Source organism: Protobothrops mucrosquamatus, unplaced genomic scaffold (assembly GCF_001527695.2).
Source record: "Protobothrops mucrosquamatus isolate PMUCROS unplaced genomic scaffold, P.Mucros_1.0 scaffold637, whole genome shotgun sequence".
Taxonomy (NCBI): Eukaryota; Metazoa; Chordata; class Lepidosauria; order Squamata; family Viperidae; genus Protobothrops; species Protobothrops mucrosquamatus.
Window position 1 is genome coordinate 272,994 of NW_015386929.1, and position 27,830 is coordinate 300,823.

General features: G+C 39.6%; 1 protein-coding gene across 1 annotated transcript; it reads left to right on the plus strand.

The window, feature by feature from the left end:
* Nucleotides 1–19,410: 19,410 nt before the first annotated feature.
* GNPNAT1 (glucosamine-phosphate N-acetyltransferase 1) lies at nucleotides 19,411–27,461 on the plus strand. Its single transcript, XM_015817775.1, has 6 exons — nucleotides 19,411–19,492; nucleotides 22,773–22,949; nucleotides 24,217–24,279; nucleotides 24,811–24,938; nucleotides 25,020–25,081; nucleotides 25,644–27,461. Exons 2-6 carry the CDS (start codon nucleotides 22,778–22,780, stop codon nucleotides 25,789–25,791), a joined length of 573 nt encoding a protein of 190 aa, XP_015673261.1. The 5' UTR covers nucleotides 19,411–19,492; nucleotides 22,773–22,777; the 3' UTR covers nucleotides 25,792–27,461.
* The last annotated feature ends 369 nt before the right edge of the window (nucleotides 27,462–27,830 follow it).

Sequence of the window (27,830 nt, forward strand, 5' to 3'; positions counted from 1 at the left end):
TCTTTTTTAATATGGAAACTTGCATTAGCAGATAATTTTTTACCTGCGCTAAATAGCGCTTCCGTTAATCTGCTACGCAAAACCAAAACACAGCTCATGCCATGCCTAAGTTTGTGCCTCTTTCCCCTCTCTCAGCAAAATGAGGGGCTGATCAGGTCAATTTCTGACAAATGTAAGCTAACCAAATCATTTTTAAAACAAAATTAAAACTCTAAAGCCATTTATCTATTTAGATACCAGGGCCTAATCTATATGAAGTGTATTTATCATGTTTAATGCATGTTTTATGAGGTTTTATATATATATTGTAAAATTGACATTATGTGTTCTTCCTTCCTATGTTTTAAGGCAGAATTTTTGGAGTGCAATTCAGGAAGGTTCTTTTTTTCACCTTCTTTCTCTTCTTTCTTTCTTTCTTTCTTTCTTTCTTTCTTTCTTTCTCTTCTTTTTCTCTTTCTTCTTTCTCTCTCTCTCTCTCTCTCTCTCCCTCTCTCTCTCTCCCTCCCTCCTTCCCTCTCTCTCTGCAATTCAGGAAGGTTCTTTCTTTCTTTCACTTTCTTTCTCTTCTTTCTTTCTTTCTCTTCTTTTTCTCTTTCTTTCTTTCTTCTTTCCCTCTCTCTCTCTCTCTCTCTCCCTCCCTCCCTCCCTCCCCTTCTTCCCCATACATTTTAGTGGGGTTTGTGCCTGGGCTCTCCTGTGCATCATGGTGCTTGGTGGACTGTGTCCTTTATCCCGTATGTTTTTTCACACTACATTAGCCTTTCTCATGTTGCTGTTCCTCAGATGTTCTGTTCCAGAATTCCAAGCATTCTGATTTGGGTATTGGGAGTTGATGCCCAGGACATCTGGAAGCACCAACCTGAGTTCTTAAGACATAATTGGGGTCTGTTACAGGAGCCTGAAGGTTTTTGTGAAAACTAGCCTGAGTGGCCTTGACAAATACTGGCAAATTTGGTTCCAAATGTATCTGTTTTCCCCTTTGATAATCATTTCTGTGCTCTTTCTTGTCCTCTGTATTTTTTAACACTATATTGTATTAAAAACACCTTTAGTATTCACCAGCATAGCCACTCTTTACCTAAGATGATATGCAAAAACTTTTCATAACGATATGAAGTAAAGGTCTATGAAGTATAAGATTTTTTTTGTTTTGTTTTATGTAACTAATGTAAAAAGAAAAACACAAATTTTATAAATGTGTACAGGTTTTTCTTTTAAAGCTAGCCTCACAAGCCAAAGTAGGAGGAATCGCAATAGTATCAACTATATTGGCCTTACAGTATATTTTTAATGTAAGTTAAGTTCCTGATTTTGTTACAGCTGTGCCACAAAGCCCTTAACAACAATTTACTTTGTTGCCTGAGTCTTGGGAAGGGTGTGTGTGTGTCTCACTTTAAGATTAACTGTTACTCCCCCCAGGGATCCCCCAACCCACCCGACACCAAGAGATAAAATCAGTGTTGTCTTCAGTACTCCAAGACATACCGTATGTACAAATGCATTGTATTTTAAATAAAGGTTGGATCTTTTATTTAACATTTAGTCTTTGTTTCAGTTTTTTGTTGTAGTCAATAAAAAATTCACCAACATATTGTTCATATGAATTCAGCTGGTATATGTGGAATGCTAGAATTGAATGTGGCATTATTAAGATATTAACTCGTGCCTGGCATAGCATTCATACACTAAAGCAGGGAAGGGTAGGAATTTGAGGCTAAGGTTGGAGGGTCACCTGTTCTCTGTAGAAAGATCTAGGAGCCTCAGGAATTTCATAAGTAGTGGGAGGGTTAGAGTGTGAGACACAGCCACACACAGTCAGACTGGTAAACTGGGGAGCAAAGAGACATTAATCTTGCTCCACTGTGGAATAATTTAACCAGGTCATGATAATCAGGATTACCATTTGTCCATTATGAATATTCAGCAGCAGTCTGGATTCAGGAAAGAAATGCTTACTTTGATTAAAAAATCATTTGTGAGGAAGCCCATTCTTTAGTTTATTTAATATTAAATATATTCCATCACCACTTTCAAAAAGGAAAGTCACATAGACCTTGACAAAATGCAAACTTGTTCTCCTTCCCATTCATCCCAAGCCAAATCCAAATAGATTCAAGACTCTTCTTTTCCTTGGATATAATTCTGGGGAAGGAAAAACACGTTCTGAAAACTGCAACTTCTTTCCAGCAGATCAGCATTTTATTGGGTTTTGCATTCCAGAAAAAATCCAGGAATAAATAAGTAAATATACACAGGGAGACACACACACTTCCATTCATTTATTTCACAAAAAATAGCTTCTGCTTCATTTCCTTATTAAAATCATAATCTTTTAGCCATAATAAGATTTGCTAGCTTTAGTCAGTCATAAATGGTCCAAAGTCAATGGTAATTATATTTGGGAGATAAGTTGACCTGTTCTGCAAACCAGACTATAAATGTTTAGAGCTAAACATTGTCTCTGCAGCCCTGATTTGCAGGAGTAATGAAATCAAAGAGCTCTATTATAGAGATCAATTCTACTAAAGGATTTTTTTTCCTGTGTGACATGGTATGTAGTTTACCAAACAAACAAGGTCTGTCTCTTATTAATCTGAAAGCCCTGAGTAACAGTGTAGTATAATAATAACTGAAAAATTATATGAAAATTTGTCTTGGGGTTTTTTTTGCATCATACTCCACTATAATCTTGCAAAATATCTATCAGGAGAAACATATCACCAATTTCAGCCTAACTGGTTGTTTTTAAAATTACTAAATGCCAGAATTTATTTATGGGGAGGGAGTTGAAAAGAGTAAGTTATATCTCCTCCATACAGAATTGGGTGAGTAATGGGACCACTGGAGGCTTCTGTCAGTGCTTTTTTTTTTTTTACTCTTAGCATTGCTCAGATGATTGTAAATGACACAACACACAAAAATCAATTTCACGTTCAGTTTTTAAGTATGATTAAAAGAGTTCTAAAACAGTGTTTCTCAGTCTCAGCAATTTTAGGTTGTGTGATCTTCAACTCCCAGAATTGGAATTGGCTGGGGAATACTGTTAATGTTTAATGTTGCTGAGCTTGAGAAGCACTGTTCTAAAAGGATGTAATAAGGTAACCAGTAAGCGGGGGACTGACATTAAAAACAAAGGTTGCGTTCAAATGTTCTAGAATTATCTATGTGAAAGCACCATGTTTGAGGTAAAGTTTCATGAAAGCATATCCGCCCATTTTTCTTTTGAGGCTATTGCATAAAAATGGTACTCACCTCCAACAATTGTTTTCATGGGAATCCCTGTATATCAAAGGAAAGCTAAATCAAGTCAACCAGTCCTATGAGGAACTGCATTAATATAAAGGGCACCAGTTATGCTTTCTTGCTTTCTGTACAGCATGAAATCTGCTTCCTTTACTGAAATCTAGTTAGTAATAAATCATGATTAAGCCAACCATGAATATAGCCAGTATTTATCTGAATTCCAATCACAGAAGGACATAAGCAGGGGGATGTAGAGCTGTATTCCCAGCCTGCTTATTAACTTCCAGAAGCATCTAGTTGACCACTGTGGGAAACAGGATGTGCAACCAAATAGGCATTTGATCTGGTTAAACAAAACTTTCCTTCTGTTCTTCTAATCCCCAGAATTAGTACCAAAGTCATGGATGTCCAGCAGCTTTCTAAATGTTGTGTCCCTTGTTCCCTGTGGGTGGACAGACTTGGGTTAAGAGTAAGGGAGCTGTGGAGCACACCTTGAATGTTTGGTAGAATAAACCAATCTTTAAGTTTTCTAAAAGCAAATATATGTGTGTTTGGACTGGGAGATGAGGTAATCCTTTTCATGCATTCTTTACTGTCCGCTGGAACCAAGATTATTGTTTCTTAAAGGCCTTGTCCTTCTTCCCATGGCCTTTGGCTGACCTGTTTTCCTTCTTGTATCTAATTCCCAGCATTGACTTCAGCTGTTTCAACTGCCTTCCTTTCACTGTGCTGGTGTATTACCTTGATCTTTGTATAGGCCATCAAATCAGCAGTTTCCAATGAAATGATTAGCTGAGTAATTAAGCCAGGGTGTCAAACTGTTAGTCCACGGGCCAGATGCGTCACTCGGAAGTCGTGCCCACCCCAGCTCCGGCAAGGGGAAAAGAGTCACGATACGTCATGATACATCACGTGACGTGGCAAGTTTGACACTCCTGAATTAAACAATGCTGCTAACCAAAACAGGATAGTTCCTCACTGTGATCACTACATAAGAAACTGCAGGCAGAGGTTGAAGAGACAACAAATGTGATAGGATCAAATACACATAAAGCCAGATGTTAAGGACATACAGATTCACATAATACACCAGGCCAAAATGTGGTTAACTACTATTTTGGCTCAGGATACATGCAAACCAAGGAAATTTCATTATTCTCACCATAAACCATGGTTCAGATAAACAATAACAGAATTGGATGTCTCTATACTGATTATCAGGTGAAAAATTCTTTGTCTGCCTTGTTAGTAAAAGTGGCTGATTTTGCCCCATGCAATGAACATTAATTAGCCAAATTCATTTAGCCTAGTATGTATTAACCCAGCTGATGGAGTTAATTTGTGGCTCAGTATGTCATTTGAATCCAGAAAATAATTGAGTAAAATAAATTATAGTTGTTAAACATGAATAAATGTGTTGTATAACCTGGGATCCTTAGTTTATAAAGTGTGTGTCCTTCCATTCTGTTACAACCGTTGTGGCACAATACCTGTGTGAAAGCTTTCATCTGGACCCAAAGGTGCTTTTTCAGGAGGCAACTGGACTTCCTTGTTTTTCCTTGGAAGACGTTTTGCTTCTCATACAAGAAGCTTCTTCAGTTCATATCAGAACTGAAGAAGCTTCTTGAATGAGAAGCGGAACATCTTCAAGCAAAATTAAGACAGTCCAGTTGCCTTTTGAAAAAAAACACCTTTGGGGCAACCATGACCTGAATGACTGAGAATCTCCAAAGGCCTCCATCTGCAATTCAGGTTTGTACTGATTCAATTTAACCTCTGCTTTTCCATCAGGAAAATAAAAGGTATATAGGTAACCTAATCCATGAACATTGCAGTTGCAGTGGGGTGGATCTACTGATTCTCCAGATTTCCTGACCACTCATCATTTAAGAAATGCTTTTATGAAAAATAATGCACAAAATGTTTCTGGCTTTTGTGTATGGGACTGGTGACTCCAGAACAGAGCCTCCTGTAACTCTAAAGGTGTAAGTAGNGTAAGTAGTCAGATGAAGCCATAAAGAAGCATCCAAAATGTCAAGTAATTGGAATGGGAGAACATTTTTTCTCTCCTTCTCTTAAAAGTAGAATCTGACATCAACTGCTGAGAATAAATAGTGAGAGATATAGAACAAATAAATTATGGCATCTGCAAACATAGATGGTAGTTACGGCTTCTAATATACAGGTGGATTCTACTTGCTTAAGGAGGAGAATATCAATGGCTACTACAGTAGTTCTGCTACCATCTGAGGCAGCATATGTATCAATGACGATTACTAGGGAGGGATTATGAGAAGGAATTTTACATTTTGGGTTCATAGAAATGAAAAGGGACCATAAGGAACATCTGGTCCAACCTTCTGCCATGTGTAGAAAAAGCAATTTAGCCATCCATGAGAGGTGGCTGTCATGCCTCTTCTTAAATATCTTACTGTTAGAAAACAGTACAACTACCTAGATGTCACTTAAATACAAATCCTTCAGTTGCAATTTAAATCAGTTCTAATGGGCAGTTGATTGGATATTGTGGAAACAGAATGCTACACTAGCCAGATCTTGGCCCTGACCCTCCACAACCCTTCTATTGGCTTTATCAGTTCAACATTACATTTTTACAGTATCTATGATAGATGGGATACCTGGGAAGCATACCGCTTCCACCACCTGCAATGGCCATGTTTGAACAAGGTGAATACTTAGATAATATTGAGAATGGAGCTCTTGGTCGCAGTGGGGAGAGGTGCTGAAACACAGATACTCATTGAATAGAATCAAAACTAAGCACAGAGCTGGCTAATAGGAGGGATGTGAAGGAGGCTAGTAGAGGAACATACTACAACAACTTTGCAAGAATGAGAATTTCATTGCACACTCCGCCTGGGTGCACTCGGAAGCAGGTCTTCTGACTGGGGCAGTGATGGCAAACCTTTTTGTCTTGGCATGTCAAAAGATTTTGGAAAATGCCTAACTTGACTCTGCTGTTGTATGTGTGTCTCATACACACACCTTGAACAAAAGAGAAATTATTATCTTCCCCTCACTACCACCCTCATCTAGGCCACCCTGAACAGTGGCTCCCCAGAGCAGGCTCTGAGGCTGGGCCTGAAGTAGAGCCCCAGGCCTCAACTTCAGCCCTAGTGCCACCATTGCTACTGAAAAAGGCTGCTTCACGCCAATTCCCAAGCTGTGTTCTGCTTATCTTCACGGGGTGTGCACTTTCTGCTGACAGAGCCCTGCAGCCTACCCAAGGCTGCTCCAGGTTGCACGAGGCCTTTGTTCTCAGAGCAACTTTGGAGAATGCTCTTCCACGGCTTCTGCAGCCTCTGAAAACTGCGCAAAAGCATGTTCCATTCTCATGCGATTTTCAAAGGCTCGGGGGGGGGCTGCATGAGAGCACAGGCCTCTCGCACAACTTTCAGAGGTTGCATGACAGCACACCCCATTCTTGCGCAACCTCTGAAAATCATGCGACAACAAAGTGTGCTGTTGAGAACAGTTATCTGGTGTAAGAGACTGCACTGGAGTTTCATAAAGTGGCAGTTTGAAAACATTCTGATTTTGAAATCATGCCACACAACATAAACACACATTAATGATTGTCTTTCCAGCAGTGCCCTCACCATCAGTGTTAAGGAAATTTTCCAGACTGGGGTGGATCTACTGATACTGCAGGCTTCATCTTGCTGCTTGGTCACCCTTCTCTTTCCTACCAACTTTCACAGCTAGGTCTTCACATGATTTGCCCAAAATATAATAATCTGTGCTTGGTCATTTCTGCTTTGAATAGGAACTCTGGGTTGGTTTTCCCAAAGGTCCTTTTTCAGGAGGCAACTTGTGTTTTTTTTACGACATTTCACTTCTCATCCATGAAGCTTCTTCAGCTCTGAATGGATGGTGGGGAATGGAAGGATTTAGATTCCTTGCAGACAGCTGGTCAAATGAAAAAGCACCTTTGGGACAACCATGACCTGGATGACTGAGAATCTCCATAGACATATGGGTTGATTTGTTCAGTGATCCATTTATTTGTTTTCATGGCTATCCGTGATATTCTCAGGAACATATTCTCAAACATCAAAGTTCAAAAGCATACATTTCCTATCCTTGTTCTTTAAAGCCCAGACTTGATTTAGGCATGAAATTAACACAGTTCTATCTATCCCTCCCCCTTTTTTCAGGAGAGATAAATGTCTGGCCACTTAGATTTGTCATGTATGTTCCTCACTTTTTTGTGGCTTGTGGGAAATGGGGAGATGGGGTTTACCCTATTAAAATGGAAAGAGTGGCAGGGTGGTTGTGAACGGGGGAGGGTGTTGGTGAGAAGGATGTGTAAATTTGCATACAGGGATACGTGGTCTTCATCCACCATTCGGTATTGCACCATCATGGTGAAAAAGCTTGTTAACCTCTGCCAAAAAGACTCTTGCATTCAGATATATTTTAGTTGTTATCATTGCTTTCTTTTTCTTTCAACAGAAGAACAAAGTGTGCCTCTAAGTTTAACTAAGAACAGAAACAAAGAAACGTTGCTTTAAGCTCAGAGGCTGTGATGCAGATGTGGAAACAATTTTCCCACTAGGTATATATTGGATCATAGGTAGCATAATCTCTGGCTAGCCAGATCATTATTTGGTGAAGAAGGTTCAAAACTGCTCTCCCTTAATCCAGTTCTCAGCAATTTTTTTTTCTGAACAGGAGGTGAGACTGCTCAAATTGACTCCCTTTGTTGAGAAAATGTGACACAAGTTTAGATGACGGGTACTTATCTGAATCTGACGTCTGCTATGATTAACCTCTTCTTGTGGAAATGAAACGGCTTATGTTTTACGTTTTTTAAAAGAAAAAACCAAAAACAGACCAAAACTGTTATTCTGAGCAACAGCTGAAGATGTCTGATCTAAAACTAGAAAAAGTTCAAACAGCACATATGAAAACCACATGAGCTCCAGCTGGTTTTTGTTTTATTTTTTTTGTGGCATGACTCATTGGACTTTTATGGCGGGTTGACCAGTAGCTTCATGAGACTGACTCATTGGTCCTGCATAAAGGTGGGTGGGATGATGGGGAAATAGCTATTTTTGATGTTGTTTTTCTTATACTCCCCATGTGTATTAAATTTACCAAGCAAATAATGCATAGATTGGCATATTTTAAGAGACCAGGCAAAACTAATCTCTATTCAGTGGTGGCAAAGCAACCCTTTCACTTAAAAATTTTCTCTTTCTTAACTCAATTCTCTCCAGATGTGTTGAATGTAAAATAACTCATTTCCCCAATCTGCTATCTTCCAGAAACTGCAACTTCAATACTCTGGTACTCCAGAGAGTTACATGCCGGTGTCCCTTTCAGGATCAGGTGTTCTTTACAAAAATTCTAGTACATACAGAAACTGCCTTGTTGTTAGCTATCAAATATTTTAATAGTGTTATTGTGCTTTTGTTGGAGTCCTTGATGTTCTCTGAGCTTGGTGGGCTTTTTGTAGATGTTTCATTACCAAACTAGTAACATCATCAATACACTTCTGCATCATCTGTGCACTGATGTTGTTACCTAGTTTGTTAATGAAATGTCTGCAAGAAAACCGCAAAGCTCAGAGAGCACCAAGGATTCCTCAGTTCCACCCTGAGCTACAAATATTCTCTTCTGTTAGTACTGTGTTTCTCTACTGCTGTTTTTCCCCCCATGTTTTACGGTTGTGCTAACCAACGTGGCTGATCCCCAAAAAACTAAGATGATGTTAATACTCGAATGGGGAGATTACAGGCACATGTCCATGAATTCACCAAGAATTTAGTGCAGCTCAAAGGAGATTTTACTTTCTGATGTCATTGTTGTGGATGGCCTAAAAACTCTGTGCCAGATAGGCATCTACCCTGGAAGTGTTCCAAAGTCTTTTCCTCCAGCAAAAGAGGTTTATTTTAAGACTCTATTCTCAGGTGGTTAGAAATCCCTTTCTTACTTCCCTTGGTGGAATGTTGTTCTGTTTTTGAAGGTAGCTGGGGTTACAGTTGCTAGGGTCATCTTCAGGTAGACATCATTCTGGAGCTTTTTTGGCTGCTCACACTTCTTAACCTGAAAAATCCAATGGGAGAAATTCCCCCATGGGGTCTTCCCTTGGAGTGACTAAAATGGCAGAGGCCAGGGAGGTTGCTAATGGCCAGTTGTGGGATATCTCACTGGGAAAATAAGCTTTTCATACCCATTTCTTCGCCATTTGCTAACTCAATAGGTGACATGCAAGAATACCACACCACACCCATGTAAATTACATCCAAATTCTCCTCTTCTCTGAAAAAAAATCCAAATGCAAAATTTTCCTTTAAATGAGAGCAGCTTAAAAAGGAAATCAATATTTTTTTTGCATCACCAGGCTAAAAGAAAGAAAGAAATCTAAGGAGAAAGCATTTTTTTTCTGAGTCAAATGAGTAGTGGGTCTCCCTCATTCTGCATCATCTACTGAAGAGTTCAACAATTCAATGTCCTCCAGATGTTTTGGACAGCAACTCTCAGCCAGCCTACCCAGAAATTTGTCAAGTATTATGAGGGTTGTTGTCAGATCTATGTGAAAGAGATAGATAAAATACCTGAAATCAAATCTGGACGTGCAGTTGTACTCCGAGTTTTTTGGAGGAGGCAGAAACCCTGCTCAGCATTTAATTCATGAACCTCTTAGTCTAGAACGGATTGTGTTGCATTTCAAAGGTTTTTCCTTCTTCGGCAAAGAATATGGGAAGCACCCAGGTGGAGCCTATCCTCTCGGTCACTGCATCTCCTAAACTATGGCAGCATCTACTTTTCTTTAACCACATCAGGAACCGAAAAACAATAAAATATGCCACAATTAAAAAGAAATCAATCTTCTCTGTCCTGAATAAAGGTGATATTGCAACATCCCTGCATTTTCAAAATTGTGGATAGCCCAAATAACTCTTTGAAAGAAAATGGAGCATAGCCCAGAATTTGCCTTTTCTAAATTTAGCCAATGCAGAGTATTCTGCTAATTCTCCTTTTTACTGGCTGTTTTCATTGCACAGGAAGCAGATTTGACCCTTTGCTGGGAGAGGGACTCTAATTAAAGATCCTGGATAATGAGAAAGGCAAAGCCCTCATAACCCTCCTCAACTCAAGAATAAACATCTCGATCAGCTCATCTTTGTCAGAAGACAACTGGATGGGGGAGGGTTGTTTCCTTTTTATATTTATACAGTATATATAGTTAGCATCTGATTGAAGCTTACTAGAAAATTGTTACTTTGAAAACTGCAAAAATTAATATGTTGTGTGTTTATGGAAACCTCAGTGGAGAAATGGCAAAAGCTTCCTAGCCTTGAAAGACCAAATAAATTGGAGGTCAGTTTCCTAAAAATGACACATAGTTTTAATTGGACAACATTTTTTTTAAAAAAGAAAAGTACTTCCAGACAGATGCTCCTCCAACTCACGAGTCCGAGATGTTTGTGTACTCATTCCATATGTCCCTCTTGAATGAAGCATTTGTGTAGTACAGACATGTCAAACACAAGGCCCGGGGGCCGGATGCGGCCCGTGAAGTGGTTTCATGTGGCCCGCGAAGCCATCCTGGAAACAGTGAGGGAACGGCCCCCGCTGCCTTGGCCCTGGCCCAGGCTGGACGGGAGCCAATGTACAATTTTGTGGTGGCCATCTATGCTGAAATGCATTCAGCAAGGAACCAGCCCCTACCACGTCGGCCCTGCCCGCTGGGTGCATGCTGGGGAGGTGTCACCCTTTGTGAGGAATGAAGAAATGCACCATCCCTGGAAGTGGGCAACAAATGGCTCTCGCCTACTTCACAAAACCGGCTTGATGGGCTTCGGGGGAGGGGTTTTGACAGGCAGCGAGGCATTCTCACACGCCCACCCAATAGGCCACACCCATTCCATCCACACCCACTCAGTAGGCCACACCCACCCTGCCCACACCCACCCAGCCCCTCAAGGGCAACCGCAATGCTGATGCGGCCCTCAATGAAATTGAGTTTGACACCCCTGGTGTAGTAAGAGGAACAAGCGAAATGCCCATGGCCGTTTCAATTCCTAGTGTAAGTTGATGGCTCAGGAATGAGAAGTTACCAGGCAGAAGTGCTGTGATTTTTTTTTTTCTTGCAGTTGTTTCAAATATTATCCATATGCTTGTGAACCAAAAATACAGGTGGGGTTTTGAACCCAAAACGGACAGAAGAAAACTGCTGAGGGCTGCCAGGGACCTAGCCACACAAAGCAATTCCCTGAATGTCTGCTCAGAAATGAATTTTGCTAAGCAGAAGAGTTTATTTCCAAGTAAGTTCAATGTATTCACAGACAGATGACTTGTGTATTTCATGGCCTTCGTTATCTACGTGTATTCTAATTAATGGTAGTGAGACAGAGCTGAGCTGCCAAAATCCAGATGGCCACAAGAGGGCAGAATAGAGATAGAAAGCTGCTTCCTTCTCTGATTGTGGAAATGCTTGCTTCTCTGTTCTGACTGCCATTCTAATGCAAAACTGAAGGAAATCATGAAAAGATGAGCTTGATCTCTACATGCAGAAGAGCAAATATAATTTAACATCAACAGAGACTTGGTAGGAATCATACCCGGGATTGGAATTTAGCAACTAAATGATACTACTTGTTCAAAAAGAATGGAATAAATACAAAGAGAAGAATGTTGTATGTTAAATATATCCATTCCTCTCAGAAATCCAAAGAAATGCATTCTGCAAACTTGTATAGAGCACCTGAGTTAAAAGATATGGAAGAAAAAATATAAAACATCACTACTGGGTTTTCTTTTTGTCATGAAAATGATGTAGACCAGAGGTTTCCAAAGGTTGGCAATTTTAAGACTTGTGAACTTCACTTTCCAGAATTCCTCAAGTCTTAAAGCCGCCAAGTTTGGAGAACCCTGGTGCACGCAACCAAAATTTCAAAGAAGTATCAGAAATGAAGTCACCAGATCCTTAGCGGAAGGGCCTTCAGAGTGAAGCTCAAGTTTCTTTTTCATGCAAAACGTCAAGTCTAAGTGTAGGGTGAGTCCTTCTCTTCTCTTCCTTGCTTCTTCCTCTTTTTCCTCTTCTTCCTCACTACAGCTGAGCACAAAGGCCTCCTGAACTTTCTCCACCAGATTTGGACAGATTCTCTGAATGTTTCCAGGGGATGGATCATCCAGCTGTTTCTCAAGAGGTCCTCCATAGTGTCAGAAGTTGTGCCAATGATTCCCAGCACCATCACCCTGATCCAAGGACTGTGTACCTGGGATTTCCCTGGGGAATGAAAGGGGTGGTTGCTGCCATATTGCAACAAAATTGGCACTAGGAAAATTGCAGCAAAATTGTACTAAGAAACATCTTATCATCTAAAACAGAAATTAATTTAGTCAATATTTGGTATTTTTTAACGATTCTCCATACAAATATACTTTTTTTTTCTTAGGCATGCAGAAGTTGTTTTCACATAATGATTTCTTCATCACTCCTTTCTTTGGTAACTAAATGTTAAGCTCGTAAGCATTAAAGCAATACTGTATCACGCAACTAAACTTTCTGGAATATGGTTCCAGAAAGTATAGGTTTAAATTAATACCAGGCACATATTTCAAGTGCTCACTGAATGTGTGTCTATTAATTGATCAAGAATTATTAAGCAAATGGAAGGGAAGATGGCAGACTTCTTTCATCTCAATAAGAATTCAGTTACTTTCTTGCCTTTGGCATGAGATAGCATAACTACAGGAAACATGCCACTTTCTAAATCAGGGGAAGAGAAGCAGTGGCCCTCCAGATGTTGCTGGACTCCAGGCCATCATTCTTCAGCATTTAGCTGTATTGGTAGACCTTTCCCATCCCTGTTCTTAATCGGAAGGCATGACCGTAATTTACAAGAATTGCACCAGAAATAATGTCAACATTCCATTCCTGTCCAGAGATACCATATCTTGGAATGTGAGATGTTGATAATAAATGGGAGTGGGACCGTTGTTTACATATGTATGCTTCCTATAGAATATCCCTTAGGATTAAAAATGGAAACATTCTGGCCATGTAAGATCCTTTGATAGAACCACTTTGGGGGGGTCAAAAAAGATTTGAGACTGGTTCATGAGGCGACTTCTGGGTATCGAGAATGGACAACAGAGGATGAGATTTTGCTGTCTTCTGTTTTCTTGAAAGCAGACATCTGTCTGGATTCTGGAGCATGAAAAAATCAGAAAAAACTTCTGCTGACAAAACTCAAGACTGATATGGACGGAAGATATTCAATGTTTTTTATGACTGTATTCCTTCAATCTTTATGCTGGCCGAAAAGTACAGCAGCATAAATTGTGTTCCCCAGTGGTTGATTTCTTTCTACCAGAGTCCTAAGGCTGGTTATCATATCATGCACACCACACATGATCGTTACTTTTTCTTTAAGTAAGCTAGCTTACCACTTTAATTGTATTCACACCACATATAGCTTTCTTTATTAATGATAAAGACAAGGATCATCAAATCCGGAACATTTTGGCCTGTATGCCACTAGCACAGCCAAATACCAATGTTAACACACACACACACCCCCAAATGCTTATCATGTTCTATACGAGGCAGGATCTGTAATCTGGAGATTCCCTCGCAAGCCTTGTTGCTGCTGTCTTGGAGATACAAGCAGTGTACTGGCACAGCTAACCTATTTAGTTATTCCTGATGCAGCATGCTATTTTGAATGGGTCTACTTAAAAGTAAATCCCACTATATTAACTTCACTTAGCATTGTTAAAAAAATTAGATGGAGCCTCAACGAATTGCTTTTTAAGCTAGCTGTGCATTTATTGACAATTTGGCTAAACTGAGCATACTATGTGTTTCTCGTCAGAAGCGATCAATGAAACATCCCTCTCTCAATCCGTCTAGTTTTAGTGAGGACTACAACTTTCAGAATTCCCAAATTTGGGAAACAATAGTCCCAGCACTCGTAGAGTACTGCAGAATGTCAGATGGCCATTATCACCATAATATGAACTGCACCAACTCATTTAGTTGCATAAATACAATTTTTCTAATTTAGCTTGAGAAATACTGGAGTAGACAAGATGAAAAAATCAAATTGGGATAAAAGAAAATTCACTTATGAATTTTGGCCCCTAATTGCTTTGAAATGGGAAGTTCATTCAACATCCTAAACTTTAATACAATTTGTTTTATTTTGTTATAATCCCTTCTATGAGTCCATCTACTTGTAACATATTGAACAAACCACAATGAAGCAAGTCTGCAGCGAGTAACGAGGAGTTATAAAATTATCCCAGTGAGCTGTTTTTGAGGTCTTACATTCGTGTTTCATTCTGGGTATCTGTTTATAATGGAGCAATTGAACAGTTGTTACTTATTGTGTGGAATTGGGAAACTTCTGATTGGAAATGTAAATTTCCCCCCAGCATTCAAAACCATACTGTAATTGTTTTTTGAGAACACAAAATTCTTTCACCATCTAAACAGGATTTTGTACTCTGGAATGTTTCTGCTTGCGTCACTATCATAGGCACCTCATATCCTGGATATATCATAGGGGTACTTAAGGCTTTTCCCCTCAAAGGAACAATGCAGCCTTCCAGGGATAATCCTTTGATGCAGTAATTAGCTAGTTCCCAGGATTCATGATCATAAATTGCAGTGGTCAGTGTCCCAGAGTTATAGACAGATAACTTGTCTGTAACTTTCCTTCATCTCCCCATTGATTAAACTAAGATTCATCTGAAGTGGAAAGTTAGGTGTGATTCATGAAACCGTCAGTCAAATTTGGCTATCTTCTACCAAAATTCTTGTCTGGACATTAAATCTTGATCTAACTATTCATGTAGAATTAGAACACACAGTTTTCCTTTAGCTTCTTCAAGTGATGCAAGATATAAAACAAGAAAAAAAAATAGGTTTTGCCTTTTCACTTATACTTGATATTCAAGGAATGATAAATGTAGCAACAGATGCCTGGACCATAAAGGCAGTGTAGTTTAAGCTTATCTCAAATTCTTCCCTTACGGAATCTCATGGCATTTCCTGCTTCCCCTCACCCCTTTGCTTCCCCAATCCCACTCTAATAGGGTCAGAAAGTTTATTCATTCCTAAGGGAATTTTGTCCTGAGAAAAAGTCAGGCAAGTCAAATTCCATTTTGAATTACTATATTTACAGAGCACGGTGGCCAACTTCACACAGGACTTCACATCACCACCAAAGAAACCATATGATTTACCATATTGTGTAAAAATCCCAGGTTTAGCATGATATTTGAACTTGATCAACATTTGACATTTGCAATATAATTGTGTAAAAATTAAGAACTAATTGCTCATCATTCTTCCAGCTATTAGGTTTTCTATAGAAATAACAAAGGTGTTTCAGTGATGGCTTTTCTGACTTGGACCAAACCTACTGGTATGGCAACTTTCAAGTATGTCAATCAATTTCAAGAATTCTCAATGAGGGCCATATTGGCTGTGGAATTCTGGTATTTGAAGCCCACACAGTTGGAAATTGCCAAAATTGGGAAACATTGTACTAGATGTTGTTGTTGTTAATTGCGAAGTCATGTCCGACCCATCGCGACCCCATGGACAACGTTCCTCCAGGTCTTCCTGTCCTCTACCATCTTCTGGAGTCCATTTAAGTTCACGCCTACTGCTTCAGTGACTCCATCCAGCCACCTCATTCTCTGTCGTCCCCTTCTTCTATTGCCCTCGGTCTTTCCCAGCATTAGGCCCTTCTCCAGTGAGTCCTTCCTTCTCATTAGGTGGCCAAATTATTTCAGTTTCAACTTCAGGATCTGGCCTTCTAAAGAGCAGTCGGGGTTGATCTCTTCTAGGACTGACCGGTTTGAACGCCTTGCAGTCCAAGGGACTCGCAGGAGTCTTCTCCAGCACCATAGTTCAAAGGCCTCAATTCTTTGTCGCTCAGCCTTTCTTATGGTCCAACTTTCACATACTAAATAAGGAACTTTAGAAATGTATGTTTCTGTGACTCCACCCTGCATTTCTTTGGATAAGGTCCTTTTACAAAGCCCCTATTGCAAAACATCTATCCTTAAACTTAAGAGAAATTTAACTGGGATGAGTTAGGGGTAGAGATCTTCCTATTAAGACATTCTTCGAAAAAGGCATATGTTTTAAAATGTCAGCTATTTAAAAAAATGGATGAAAATTCCATCTGAAACCAACCAACCAGCACATGTGATTTCTATGGAGAATTTCAAAGAATTTTCACTTACAAATATTTCCCACTGGAGAGAATGTATTTGAAAATTAAAACATGATACAAAGATGTAGGCTTTCTTACCCTAGCTTTTGAAATAATAATTACTATTAATCCCCACAATGTAGTGGTCATACTTAATGAGGCTGATGGAAATTTTAACTCCAAAAATCTGCAAAACATTAAGTTGTGGGAAAATGTCACACAAAATCTGCACTCCAGAAATCAGTATCCATAGCAAAAGATAAATATGTTGTATGGGTGTCACTTTTTCCCTATTACAAAATTGGGCGAGTTTCATAAAAAATCTGATGTCACAATATAGATTTTGGTCCATGGGATCCTCTTAGGATTTCTTTTAAGTTTCAAATTGGATGTCCTGAAACCTAGTTTGCGTATATGACTATGCTCTCATTTCTCTTTCAGTATTCTAAACTCCATAATAATACAATCACTTCCCCCAAGATTGCAACTATCTTTATTTCTTCAACCAACTCTTCCCTATTGGTTAGAATTGAATCCCTTGCTTTTCAGCTTTCTAGAAAATGAAGCTATCAGCAACATCAGCAAGAGATTTTGGAAACCTTGCCATCTTGACTTTTCCTAACAATGTCTGAATCTCCCATTATCACTATTTTTTTCCTCCACAAATGTTCTGTAATATGGGCCAGGAGACCTTCTGTCTAATTTGGTAATCTACAGCAACCCCTCTCCCCATATTCACAATATTTTCCCCTTTCTTTCTTATATTCTTATCCAAATAATCTCAACAGTGCCCTCATGCTCAAATGGATTTCTATCAAGAAAATAGGATAGGACAGGACAGGACAGAACAGAACAGAACAGAACAGAATAGACCTGATGGAACACCCAGAACTTCTGGAGGCAAGCCATTCCACTGATTGGCAGGAAATTAAAGTCACTTCTGCTCCACTGGCCTCTGGTGTGTTTCTCTTTGGAATATATTGTACCCTTCAATCCTTGCTTTCCACTAATGAGTTTCATCCTTTACAGGGTCCTGTTTGATAATGCATGGAAGAAAAGCTCATGGATGATAGAAATGATAGGATACTGTATGTAGTCCAATGTAACTGGAAAGTATCAAGCATAGGAAGGCTAGTTTACTGTTTCCATGGAGTTTACAAATTATATTTGAACACTGTGGAAGAGCAGGGATCTTTTGGGTGTGCCTAGTCCAAAAATATTTGGATTACGCTGATGGATTGTCTGCATCAAAAGCTGAATCATTTTGGATATTTCCATAGTAATAGATGACTCATGAGACTGGAGAAATAGTACAAGACGAAAGACACAGAAAGGACGTAAGGAAGAAATCCATCATGTAAGTACTAAACTGTTGCCTATATTTATTCATGCCTCTGTATGCCAGCTGGGATAAGGAACTGTAGCTCACAGGTAGGTTATATGCTTATTTCAGATTAAAATAATAAAAAAGGTAAAGATGCTGTGGTACTCAGCTTCAGCTTGATTTATACATTTTATTTATTTGAACATTTTATATGGATACCCATCACACATGTAACTCTGGGCTGTGACAAGTTAACATATCAACAATCATGAAGATAAATAACAATAATAATGATCAGTAATTTACATTACGATGGCCTTGAGATCTGAGTAAAAAAGAAACATAAATGCTGTGACTGCAACTCTGTATCTGTCTTGGCAGCCTTACAGAAGTGATTTGCTATTGCTTTTCTTTCAGCCCCTGGATTTCCAACCTGGGATTCCTAGATCGTCCTCCATCTAAATATTAAGCAATGATGGCTTTGCTTAATAATTCAGTAAAATAATCTGGCACCTGGTTATAAAAGAGATCTGTTGCCTGACAGTTATGGTAAATTATCCAGGCCAATTTCTTATGTTCCTTGCCATCACGATCCAGTGGAAAACAATCATCTGGGATGAGAATAATGGGTGCTATATGTTTCAACACATCTGAATGCCACCAAGTTGGAGGGGGGGAAAGTTCTCCTAAATTGCGCACATCCCATGAATCTAGCATGAACTGTGCAGATACACAACTATGCATTCATCATACCATACTATAACAAATCTGGGGTGCAAATTTCCGGGTAACCGCTACAAATACAAGGCAAGGAATACAGCGAACTCTGGCTCCTTGGTGCCATCTAGTGGCCATTGAGATTTTTTTATTCCCCCCCGACCAGGCCCACAACTCCCAGAATCCCTTGCCTGAGTGAACCACGACAAGGCTAAACAGGAATCATGGGAATTGAAGTCCAATAATCTTATAGCCTTAACCTCGGCGTAAATTAGCCCGCTCAAACCATTTAATGATATAATGTCAAGAGGCTAAGGAAAACCTTGCTAAGAAAACTGCAGGACGTATCCGAGAATCGGAAGCGACTGAATGGGGGGGTGGGGGGAAATGCTACATCCTCAGAGTCCGCACCACTGTGGCAAAGCGGTATTTCCTGAGATCACTTTACATCAGTGTTTCTCAACGTTGACCATTTTAAGGCATGTGGACTTCAACTCCCAGAATTCCACAGCCAGCATTGCTGGCTGTGGAATTCTGGGAGTTGAAGTCCACATGCCTTAAAATTGTCAACGTTGAGAAACACTGCTTTACATGAATGCAAAATAAACCCCGAAACTCTCCAAAACAGTGATTAGGACGGTGGGGGGGGGGCGGAGGGAAAATCCATCTTCACGAACGGGAGAAAGCAAACTAAGGGAGAAGCAACGCGCCAAGCGTCAAAACAATGTTGCGCATGCGCGCCTCCGGGTGGACGGGCATATAGCCCTTTCCCACCTCGCGAGGGTACGAGATGAGGCGGTGCAACGATGGGAGTTTCCGATTGGCCACTTTCACCACCCTTGCGTCCGAAAGGCGGACCCCTCGCACCGCCCTCCCGGATTTGCCACGTCGGTTGAATTGCGCCTGCGCGCTGAGAGGGTTAGCCGGAGCTTGCCTGGAAGCCGGTAGCGTGGAGTGCGCGCGGCGGAGGAGAAGCGCGAGTGAAGGAGTCCGTTAGGGGGTGAGTGATTGACGTGCGCGCGCGGTGATTTGGAGGCGATGGTGACGCGGGCAAAGAGGGAAGCTGTCGCGGGCGACCCTCCTAGCCCCGCGATCGGCTTCCCCAACGGAAGATGCGCTCGCCGGGTAACAAGAGCGCCTCTGCCCGTGTGCAGAGCGTCTTGCTTTCCTCGGGTCTGACTCTGTCCTCGCTAGCGCCTCGTGTCGTTCCTCCTGATTGTGTGAATTAGAAAGTTTCCGCTGAACGGCCATACAAGCGCCGCGGTTCAGTCAAAGAACCCCGGCTCCTCCGGAATTCCTCCGGGGTCGGAGCGGAGCTTCGGCGAGGGAGAGTCCTAAGAGGGTCTCTAGCCTCCCGGGGGGGTCTTTGGGGCCGAGAGGCCGCTCCGGGTTGCCTGGGATCCCCGACCTCCGCCCCCTGCCCCGCATCCCGGGAGGCATCCTAGTTGAGCCTGGCACGCTAATGTTTAAACCAGTGGTTCTCAACCTTGACCATTTTAAGGCATGTGGACTTCAACTCCCAGAATTCCACAGCCAGCGTTGCTGGCTGTGGAATTCTGGGAGTTGAAGTCCACATGCCTTAAAATGGTCAAGGTTGAGAAACACTGGTTTAAATTATCCTTAAAAGCTATAATGGCCTGTGTCGCTAATTGCTTTCTCCCTCTCTTTTCACAGAGGTTTAAGACTCTAAGGCAGTGATGGCAAACCTTTTAGAGACAGAGTGCCCAAACTGCAACCCAAAACCCACTTATGCATCGTCAGGTGCCGGGTGGGTGTGGCCCATTGGGTGGGCATGGCTGCGGTGGTAACTGGGTGGAACTAAAAAGTTCAATCAATCAATTCCAACTTTGCAAGATCTTTTTTCCCCCCGAGAAGTTGAAATTGACTGATTGATTGAATCTTCTTTTTTTTTTTTTTGCACACGGAGGCGGAGGCCTGAAGCAAAAAGGTTTTATAAAACCCAGCTGAAGGCATAGGACTGGGGCGACAGTGCGCGTGCCCACAGAGGGGGCTCTGAGTGCCACCTCTGGCACCCGTGCCATAGGTTCGCCACCACTGCTCTAAGGGCAGTCGGACTTTTAAATGTTCGCCTCTGGCCTGTCTGTAAGAGCTAGTGGGTACATAATGTGAGCCTAGGAAAAGCAGTTTTCTCTATCGTTTATAATTAGTTTTTACATAACGAGTTGACTCTCGAGTAATTGGCAAATAAGAATGCAGAATTATAGCCGTCCATTTCCTTCTTTATTTTCTCTACCTTTTCCATTGCTTGTGCACACCAGATGCACAGATTATATTTGTAGCTCAGGATTGAACTGTGGGGACTTTGGTGCTCTCTGAGCTTGGTTGGTTTTTTGCAGACGTTTCATTACCAAATTAGGTAACCTCATCAGTGCTAATAGAGAGTGGATTTTGCTCTTTTTTATATACTAGTGGATTGCCCTTTTATATACTAGTGGATTGTCAGTATTGGTGGGAGTGGTCTCAGAGAGCACCAAAGCCCCCAGAGATGCTTCCATGTCCTGCAATAAAAGTGTTAATAAGATTATTTTTTATCTTCTGCTTTTAAACCATCCAGAATGGCTTCTCAGAATGAGATGGGTTGCATATAAATTTAAACATTGGAAAAAAAGGCCAATATCCTCAAATTTTCTTTCAGATTAGAGATTTAAAAATAAAATTCCTACAAATATGAATTTCTTCCATGACACATTAAAGGAGTACTTGGTTTCAAAGATTGCATGGAAATGCAGTAATTAACTGGCAAAGAAACTGCTTTTGTGGTCTTTGAATCCTGGTCTTTGCATGTGGCATTCTGTAATTAAGAGAAGCTGTTCATTCCTGGACCATATTGTCTTGCTTGTAGTCTTCTGAAACTACATTTGTGTTCTCCATTCTGTAGTTGGGTAGATAGATGCCTGTGGATTGTAGCAGACCCTCTCTCAACCCTCCCCCTTATTGTACATAAGATTAAAGAGTTGCTAAGAATGAGCAGTTCTTAGTTCTTAGATTCAAGTTCAATTTGAAGTCTGAATATCAAGCCTTTTGTGTTTCACCTGTGGTGATTAAAGGAGGAATGTTGGTCATCTTATCTAGTTCACCATCCTCTCAACCATAAAAAGTCCTTTCAATCAGTGATCTTCAAATGCAAAGGATAACTTTTATTTCAGATTTCATCCCCCGGCAACAGTCAAAATCGGTAGTTTTTGAAAAAGCCTGGACAATTGGAGATACTTCTGGTGGCAATCATAGTAAATGATGAAAGGAGCCTCATGATGTAGACACTTTCTTTTTGTATGCTTGACATCATGCACACATACAAAAAGGGTATGCCTTATGGCATGACATTTTCATCATTTTAACAAAAATATCCAATCCTGCGGCTGCCATTAAAAATAATTGTTGCAATTTGCATCATTTTCTAACATTTACATAAAGATATTGTTGAACATGTTTGCATGTACGTGAACGTTCTCCCCAGAGATGATATTTCACGTGATGAATACTTTAGAATGGAGGAGGTGGCACTACACTGAACTATTTCGTCCCATAGGGCTACATTGGGGTTTTATTATTATTTTTATTTCTTTTTCTCCCATGGATCTCTTTTTGAATTCAGTCTTTCTTTGGTGTCTCGTACCAAGGCAAATGTTGTCCTACCTAGACTGTTTACAGAGGTAGATAGTCCTAATTTCTCTTATGTAGTATCTTTTCAACATCCTATTGGGTTGGAAAGAATGACCATGTACTCTTGGGTAGAAGTAAATCCCAATTGATTGAGAGGTTTATTCCTAAATAGGTGAAGAAAAAAAGTGCATTCTCCTACTCTTTTAATGCTTGCAAGTCATTCTTGACTCTTGGTAACTGCAACTTTCTTGGCAAGATCTTTGGAAGTGGTTTGCCCTTGCCTTCTTACCAGAGCTGAATGAGTGACTGGCCCAACATCACTCAGCTGGTTTTGTGCCAATGGTAGGAGTATAAATCAGAACCCAAGTCTCTGAGAATCTAGCTTAGTATGTGTGTGTGTGTGTGTGCGTGCGCGTGTGTGCACTATTGCACTATTTACTTTCTTTTGCATCATAGCCATCCTCGGCCAACCTTAAATTACTGTAGTCTGATTTTTATTGTATCAGGTGGAATGCATCATAGTTTAATATTTTAATTTTAAAAAGACAATGTATAAATTAAATGAGAGGAATCCTTTTCCCATTCAATTTTACAATATTGGCAAATATGTGAGTTAAGATATAATTCACTTTCCATGGTTCTTGCTTCAATTTCAGTTGCCATGATGCCTGCTGCAATAAAAAAACTCGAGAGCACACCAATGTATGATCCTCACCTTCTTGAAGAACTTGATTGGACCCTAAATACTGTGACATTTTCTCCTGTTATTTCTCCTGAGGATCCAGGGGATGGTCTAGTTTTAAGACCTCTTTGCAGTACTGACATCAACAGAGGTATTTATTTATTTTGAACTATGTTTCATAGTTGAATTAAATGGGAATGATTGGGTCAAATTGTTAGGTTCCATTAGCAGAGTAAAGAGAATATGCTTCAAAGCACTTGTTCTCTTCATCCAGAGAAAATTCAAAAACAATTCAGATGATAATGACTTTGAGTGGAGAACAACTTCAACTTTTGAAGCTGAGAATATGTAGCATAAAAAAACTTTTTACGAAACTGTGGTCCCCATTCAGCTTAAAAGATATAACAGAATCTGAATATTCTGGTTTTCTTACAATTGCATATTCCTAATTCCTTCTATAATATGTTGATATGATTCTTAAGAGAGGGATCTTGGACTCCTAGTGGACAATCACTTAAATATGAGCCAGCAGTGTGCTACAGCTGCTGCCAAAAAAGCCAACAGAGTGCTAGGCTGCATTAACAAAGGGAAAGAATCAAGATAACGTGAAGTGTTAATATCACTTTATAACGCCTTGGTAAGGCCACACTTGGAATACTGCATCCAGTTTTGGTCACCACGATGTAAAAAAAGATGTTGAGACTCTAGAAAGAGAACAGGGAAGAGCAACAAAGATGATTAGGGATCTGGAGGCTAAAACATATAAAGAATGGTTATTGGAATTGAGTGCGTGTCTAGTTTAATGAAAAGAAGGTCTAGGGGTGACCAGATAGCAGTGTTCCAATATCTCAGGGGTTGCAACAAAGAAGAGGAGTCGAGCTATTCTCCAAAGCACCTGAAGGCAGGACAAGAAGCAATGGATGGAAACTAATCAAGGAGAGAAGCAACCTAGAACTAAGGAGAAATTTCCTGACAGAACAATTAATCAGTGGAACAACCTGCCTCCAGAAGTTGTGAATGCTCCAACACTGAAAGTTTTTAAGAAGAGATTGGACAACCATTTGTCTGAAATGGTATAGGGTTTCCTGTATAAGCAGGGGGTTGGACTAGAAGACCTCCAAGGTCCCTTCCAACTCAATAATAATAGTAATAATAATAATAATAATAAAAAGAAACAAACAATGAGCATGAAGTGTAGAGGCCACAGACACTACTGCAGAATTTGGATGCATTTTTGAACTGAAGCTTTTAAGTGTACTTTCAGCATCTTTAAATATTTTTGTGGGATTTATTGTTTATTACTTTTATGTGGAATATCACGGCTCTATTATATCATTTGCAGAGTTTTATTTTCACTGTATGCTGTATTGATGGCTTTGTCTAAGAACATTCTAAAATATGAAAACATTTTTTTATAGGCTTTTTAAAAGTTCTAGGTCAACTGACTGAAACTGGAATTGTTAGTCCCCAGCAATTTCTTGGTAAGTATCTCTAATTTTTTGCTATTTGGAAAAATGGAAAAGGAAAGTCAGGTTCAGTGGCAGAATCTCTTCATGATTAACTCCTTAAGATACCGTTTTTAAAAGTTTGGAAAAATAATTTACATTACCACTTAAAGCTTCCTGTACTTTGGTCATGGGTTGGAAGAGGATAAAACACCTATTTTGCACAGAACCCACCCCTAAAAAAACGACCCATTTTTTATTCTCTGTGTTGCAGGTGGATTGTGGAAGTGAGGGATCAATTGGCTCATAGGCTCCATAGCTCTGGCCTAGATAGCAACTGAAATAATTACATAGTTTGTGGGCAGTCTGCCAGTTTGACCACACTGTCAATGCACATGCTTGCCTTTCCCATAGAGTCCTCTCACAATCCTATTCATCTGCTTGTCCCAGTTCAGGTGCAGTGCATCCTGAGCTAGCAAACATGACAGAGCTGCAAGAAAGCCTGATTCTGAGGAACTGTTGAATCCATTATCAATAGTATTCGTATTCCTGCCTACATTTCCACAGAAAATTTCGAACACATGCGGAGTTCTGGGGACTACTATGTTACAGTTGTGGAAGACACTAAACTAGGAGAGATTGTAGCTACTGCAACCTTAGTCATAGAACATAAGTTCACTCACTCATGCGCAAAGGTATGTACAAAGAAGAAAAAGTATGCATTCTGGATACATTCTGGAACTTGACCTTTTTAAATAGTATTAACTTATTTTCAGAGGGGCAGAATAGAAGATGTTGTTGTAAGTGGAGATTGCAGAGGAAAACAGCTTGGAAAACTGTAAGTAATTATTCATAATTGTGATCACTTATAATTGAGGAACTGTTAAAAGGATGTCTAAATGCCTCTTAAATGCTAACAAAATTCTGTGAGCAAACATTCTATATGCCAAACTTCTCTTTCATTAACACTGCTGGTGGTCACCTGGCACATAGGTAGCACTTTGCAGATAATTCAAAACTAGTTTCATTCTTTCCAGTTGTTTCCCTTTGGGGGACCAAGTTTCCCATCATCTGAAGTTTGGTACACACTATTCTGATGGCCAAAAATAAGCTGTATTTTCCTAATATATTTTTGAAAGGAATCATGTAGGGCCCAAAAAGCATTGTTTCCAATGCATTGGCAGCTAATGCATAGATTTCCAGTGATTGTTTTTTTTTTAAATTTTTTTTTAATATTTTAAGGGTGATAGCCAATTTGGCCCAGCAGTGTCATCGGGGCTATCATTTGATAGTAGTAGTGGATATAAATACAGGTATGCCCCATTACTAGTGCAGTCTTAAATAGTTGTCCTCACATCCTGCAAACTTAATCTTATTTCTTTTTGTTTTCTCTTTTAAAGATTGATGTCAACTCTTACATTGCTAAGCAAGAGACTAAATTGCTACAAAATTACTCTAGAGTGTATGCCGAAAAATGTAGCTTTCTATACAAAGTTTGGATACTCAGTATCTGAAGAAAACTATATGTGCCTAAGGTTCTTCAATTAAAGAATTTCCTGCTATCATCTCTTAATCAACTATTGGTGGTGGAGCTTGTACTACTGACTTCTCTTTACAGAAAGCAAATTCCCTGCAAATAAATAATGAATAGATATGAGACTATGCTACAGACTTTGATTTTAGGTTTCCTCGTTACCAAGGTAACCGAAGAAGTTTCCTATTCAGCCCGTACATTGTTTTTGATAGCTAGGACATGAGCCATCTTTGCAAGGTAAGGATGGTTTCTAGCCCAAAATAATTTTTAATTTGATGGGTTTTGTTTCCTTGCCCTGCATTTTTCTGTAATGTGCTGCTTTTTGTTAGCAGCTAAACAGTGAGTAGTATGTTGAGAATGTTTTTGTAATTTTTTGTCACAAAGAAAAAACAAGTTTTTCTTTTTATGTTGACCTTTAATGCACTTCAAAATGAATAATTCCTAATATAGATGTGTAGCTTGGTTTTATTGGTTCTATTGCACTCACAATGAAGAGAAATTATTACAAGTGGCATTCTATGCTTGGGCTGATATACTGAAATACCTCACCTTCACCTTTTCCAACTTGGTGCCCTTTAGATATGTTGAACCAAAGGTTTTACCATTCCCCAGTCAGTACTGTTTCCCAAAGGTCTGTCTAGAACCATTTCACAAATTGAAGCAAAACTTGGGATATGCAAAATCTATCAATTTTTAAATACATACTTTCTGTAAAATATGTTTCACAGGTGTTTTGTGCTTAAAATCTTATTTGCCATTAAGTGTAATTACTGTCTGTTAATGTACTGAGTAGATCCTACAAAAGCCTGACTTTTCATTATGCTTTCATTTTTGTTTTAGGAGAAATAATTTAGCACTTTGTTTCATTATACACATACCATGTTCGCTCATCCACTCTCTAAAACAGACCTCCCAACCTTTCCGGGTTGGCAGCCCAGAGGGAAAGGGAGGAGCAGGGAAATGTGCGCAGGCACAAAACAGTCATGACAGCAGAGCTAGCACCCACAAACATGTGCAAATGGGTCACTAGCACACATGCATGCACTCGCCAGCCATTCCCGGTACTGGTCTCTGGCCTGTTGGCCACCGGTCCACAGGTTGGGGACCCCTGCTCTAAAAGTAATCAGGGCTATGTCAAAAATGGGGCCTGTTTGTGCAGTTTTTAAAGACAGTTCCTAAAGTACAAAGCATCCATATGCCCCTAAAAGTCTTTTAAAAATGCAAAATTCTGTTTGAACAATAAGCACTTCTAAGTGCTTCTAGGCCAGAAGAGTAGCACTTTTAGCACCACCTGGATATTATTGGATAGTAACAAAAATAACTCCCCATTTCCCTGAAATTTTGAAGGAAATAACTATAATGGGCATTATGAGATTATGTGGTACAAGTCTTCTACAATGATTAGCTTCAAAAATTGAATCACAGATGGCTACAGAAAGTAGGGATAGTCATTCCATCTCATATTTTAAGGTACTCTACTTTTGAAGTTATTTGAATATTTATTCAATATTTTAAAAAATTATTGTAAAACCTAAATAAATGGGGTTTGTGATTATTTTGATGTATTGGTTTTCTTCTTGATGCCAGATATTTTATACAGATATTTGGGAAATGTTATTAAAATGCATCTGTTTTAAACAAGTATCATTGGATAGTGAATATTAAATTACTTCTCAAACTAAAAGAAGTATTATTGAATTGTACACCTAAACATAAGTTCATTGTCTTGCTGAATCATTCCCTTTGAAAATTGCTGATTCAGTTTCACATATCAATGGAGAAAAGGATACATTTGGTGAATCTATATATTCCCACCTGCCAAGAATATCATTTTTTTTGGGAGAGTCTATAAGTGCTGTTTAATTAGATGCAAGGATTTTCTGCAAAGTTATTTTTACAGCTCTTCCATGTTTTTCTAAATTCTGTTATTGGATGAATAAGTATATTCCATCAATGTGACTATTCTTCTGCCATCTCCATCCTAAGCAGAATAATCAGTGTTTAAATAAGACTTTCAGATAAGTGGTTTTGGGTAATGAAAGAAAATGTAAAT

Bases quoted from the DNA above. Each gene is read 5' to 3' on its own strand.
- GNPNAT1 (XM_015817775.1), top strand. From the start codon at position 22,778: ATGATGCCTGCTGCAATAAAAAAACTCGAGAGCACACCAATGTATGAT. The intron at 22,950-24,216 runs GTATTTATTTAT...ATTTTTTTATAG, and splicing joins CAGTACTGACATCAACAGAG to GCTTTTTAAAAGTTCTAGGT. The intron at 24,939-25,019 runs GTATGTACAAAG...ACTTATTTTCAG, and splicing joins TCACTCACTCATGCGCAAAG to AGGGGCAGAATAGAAGATGT.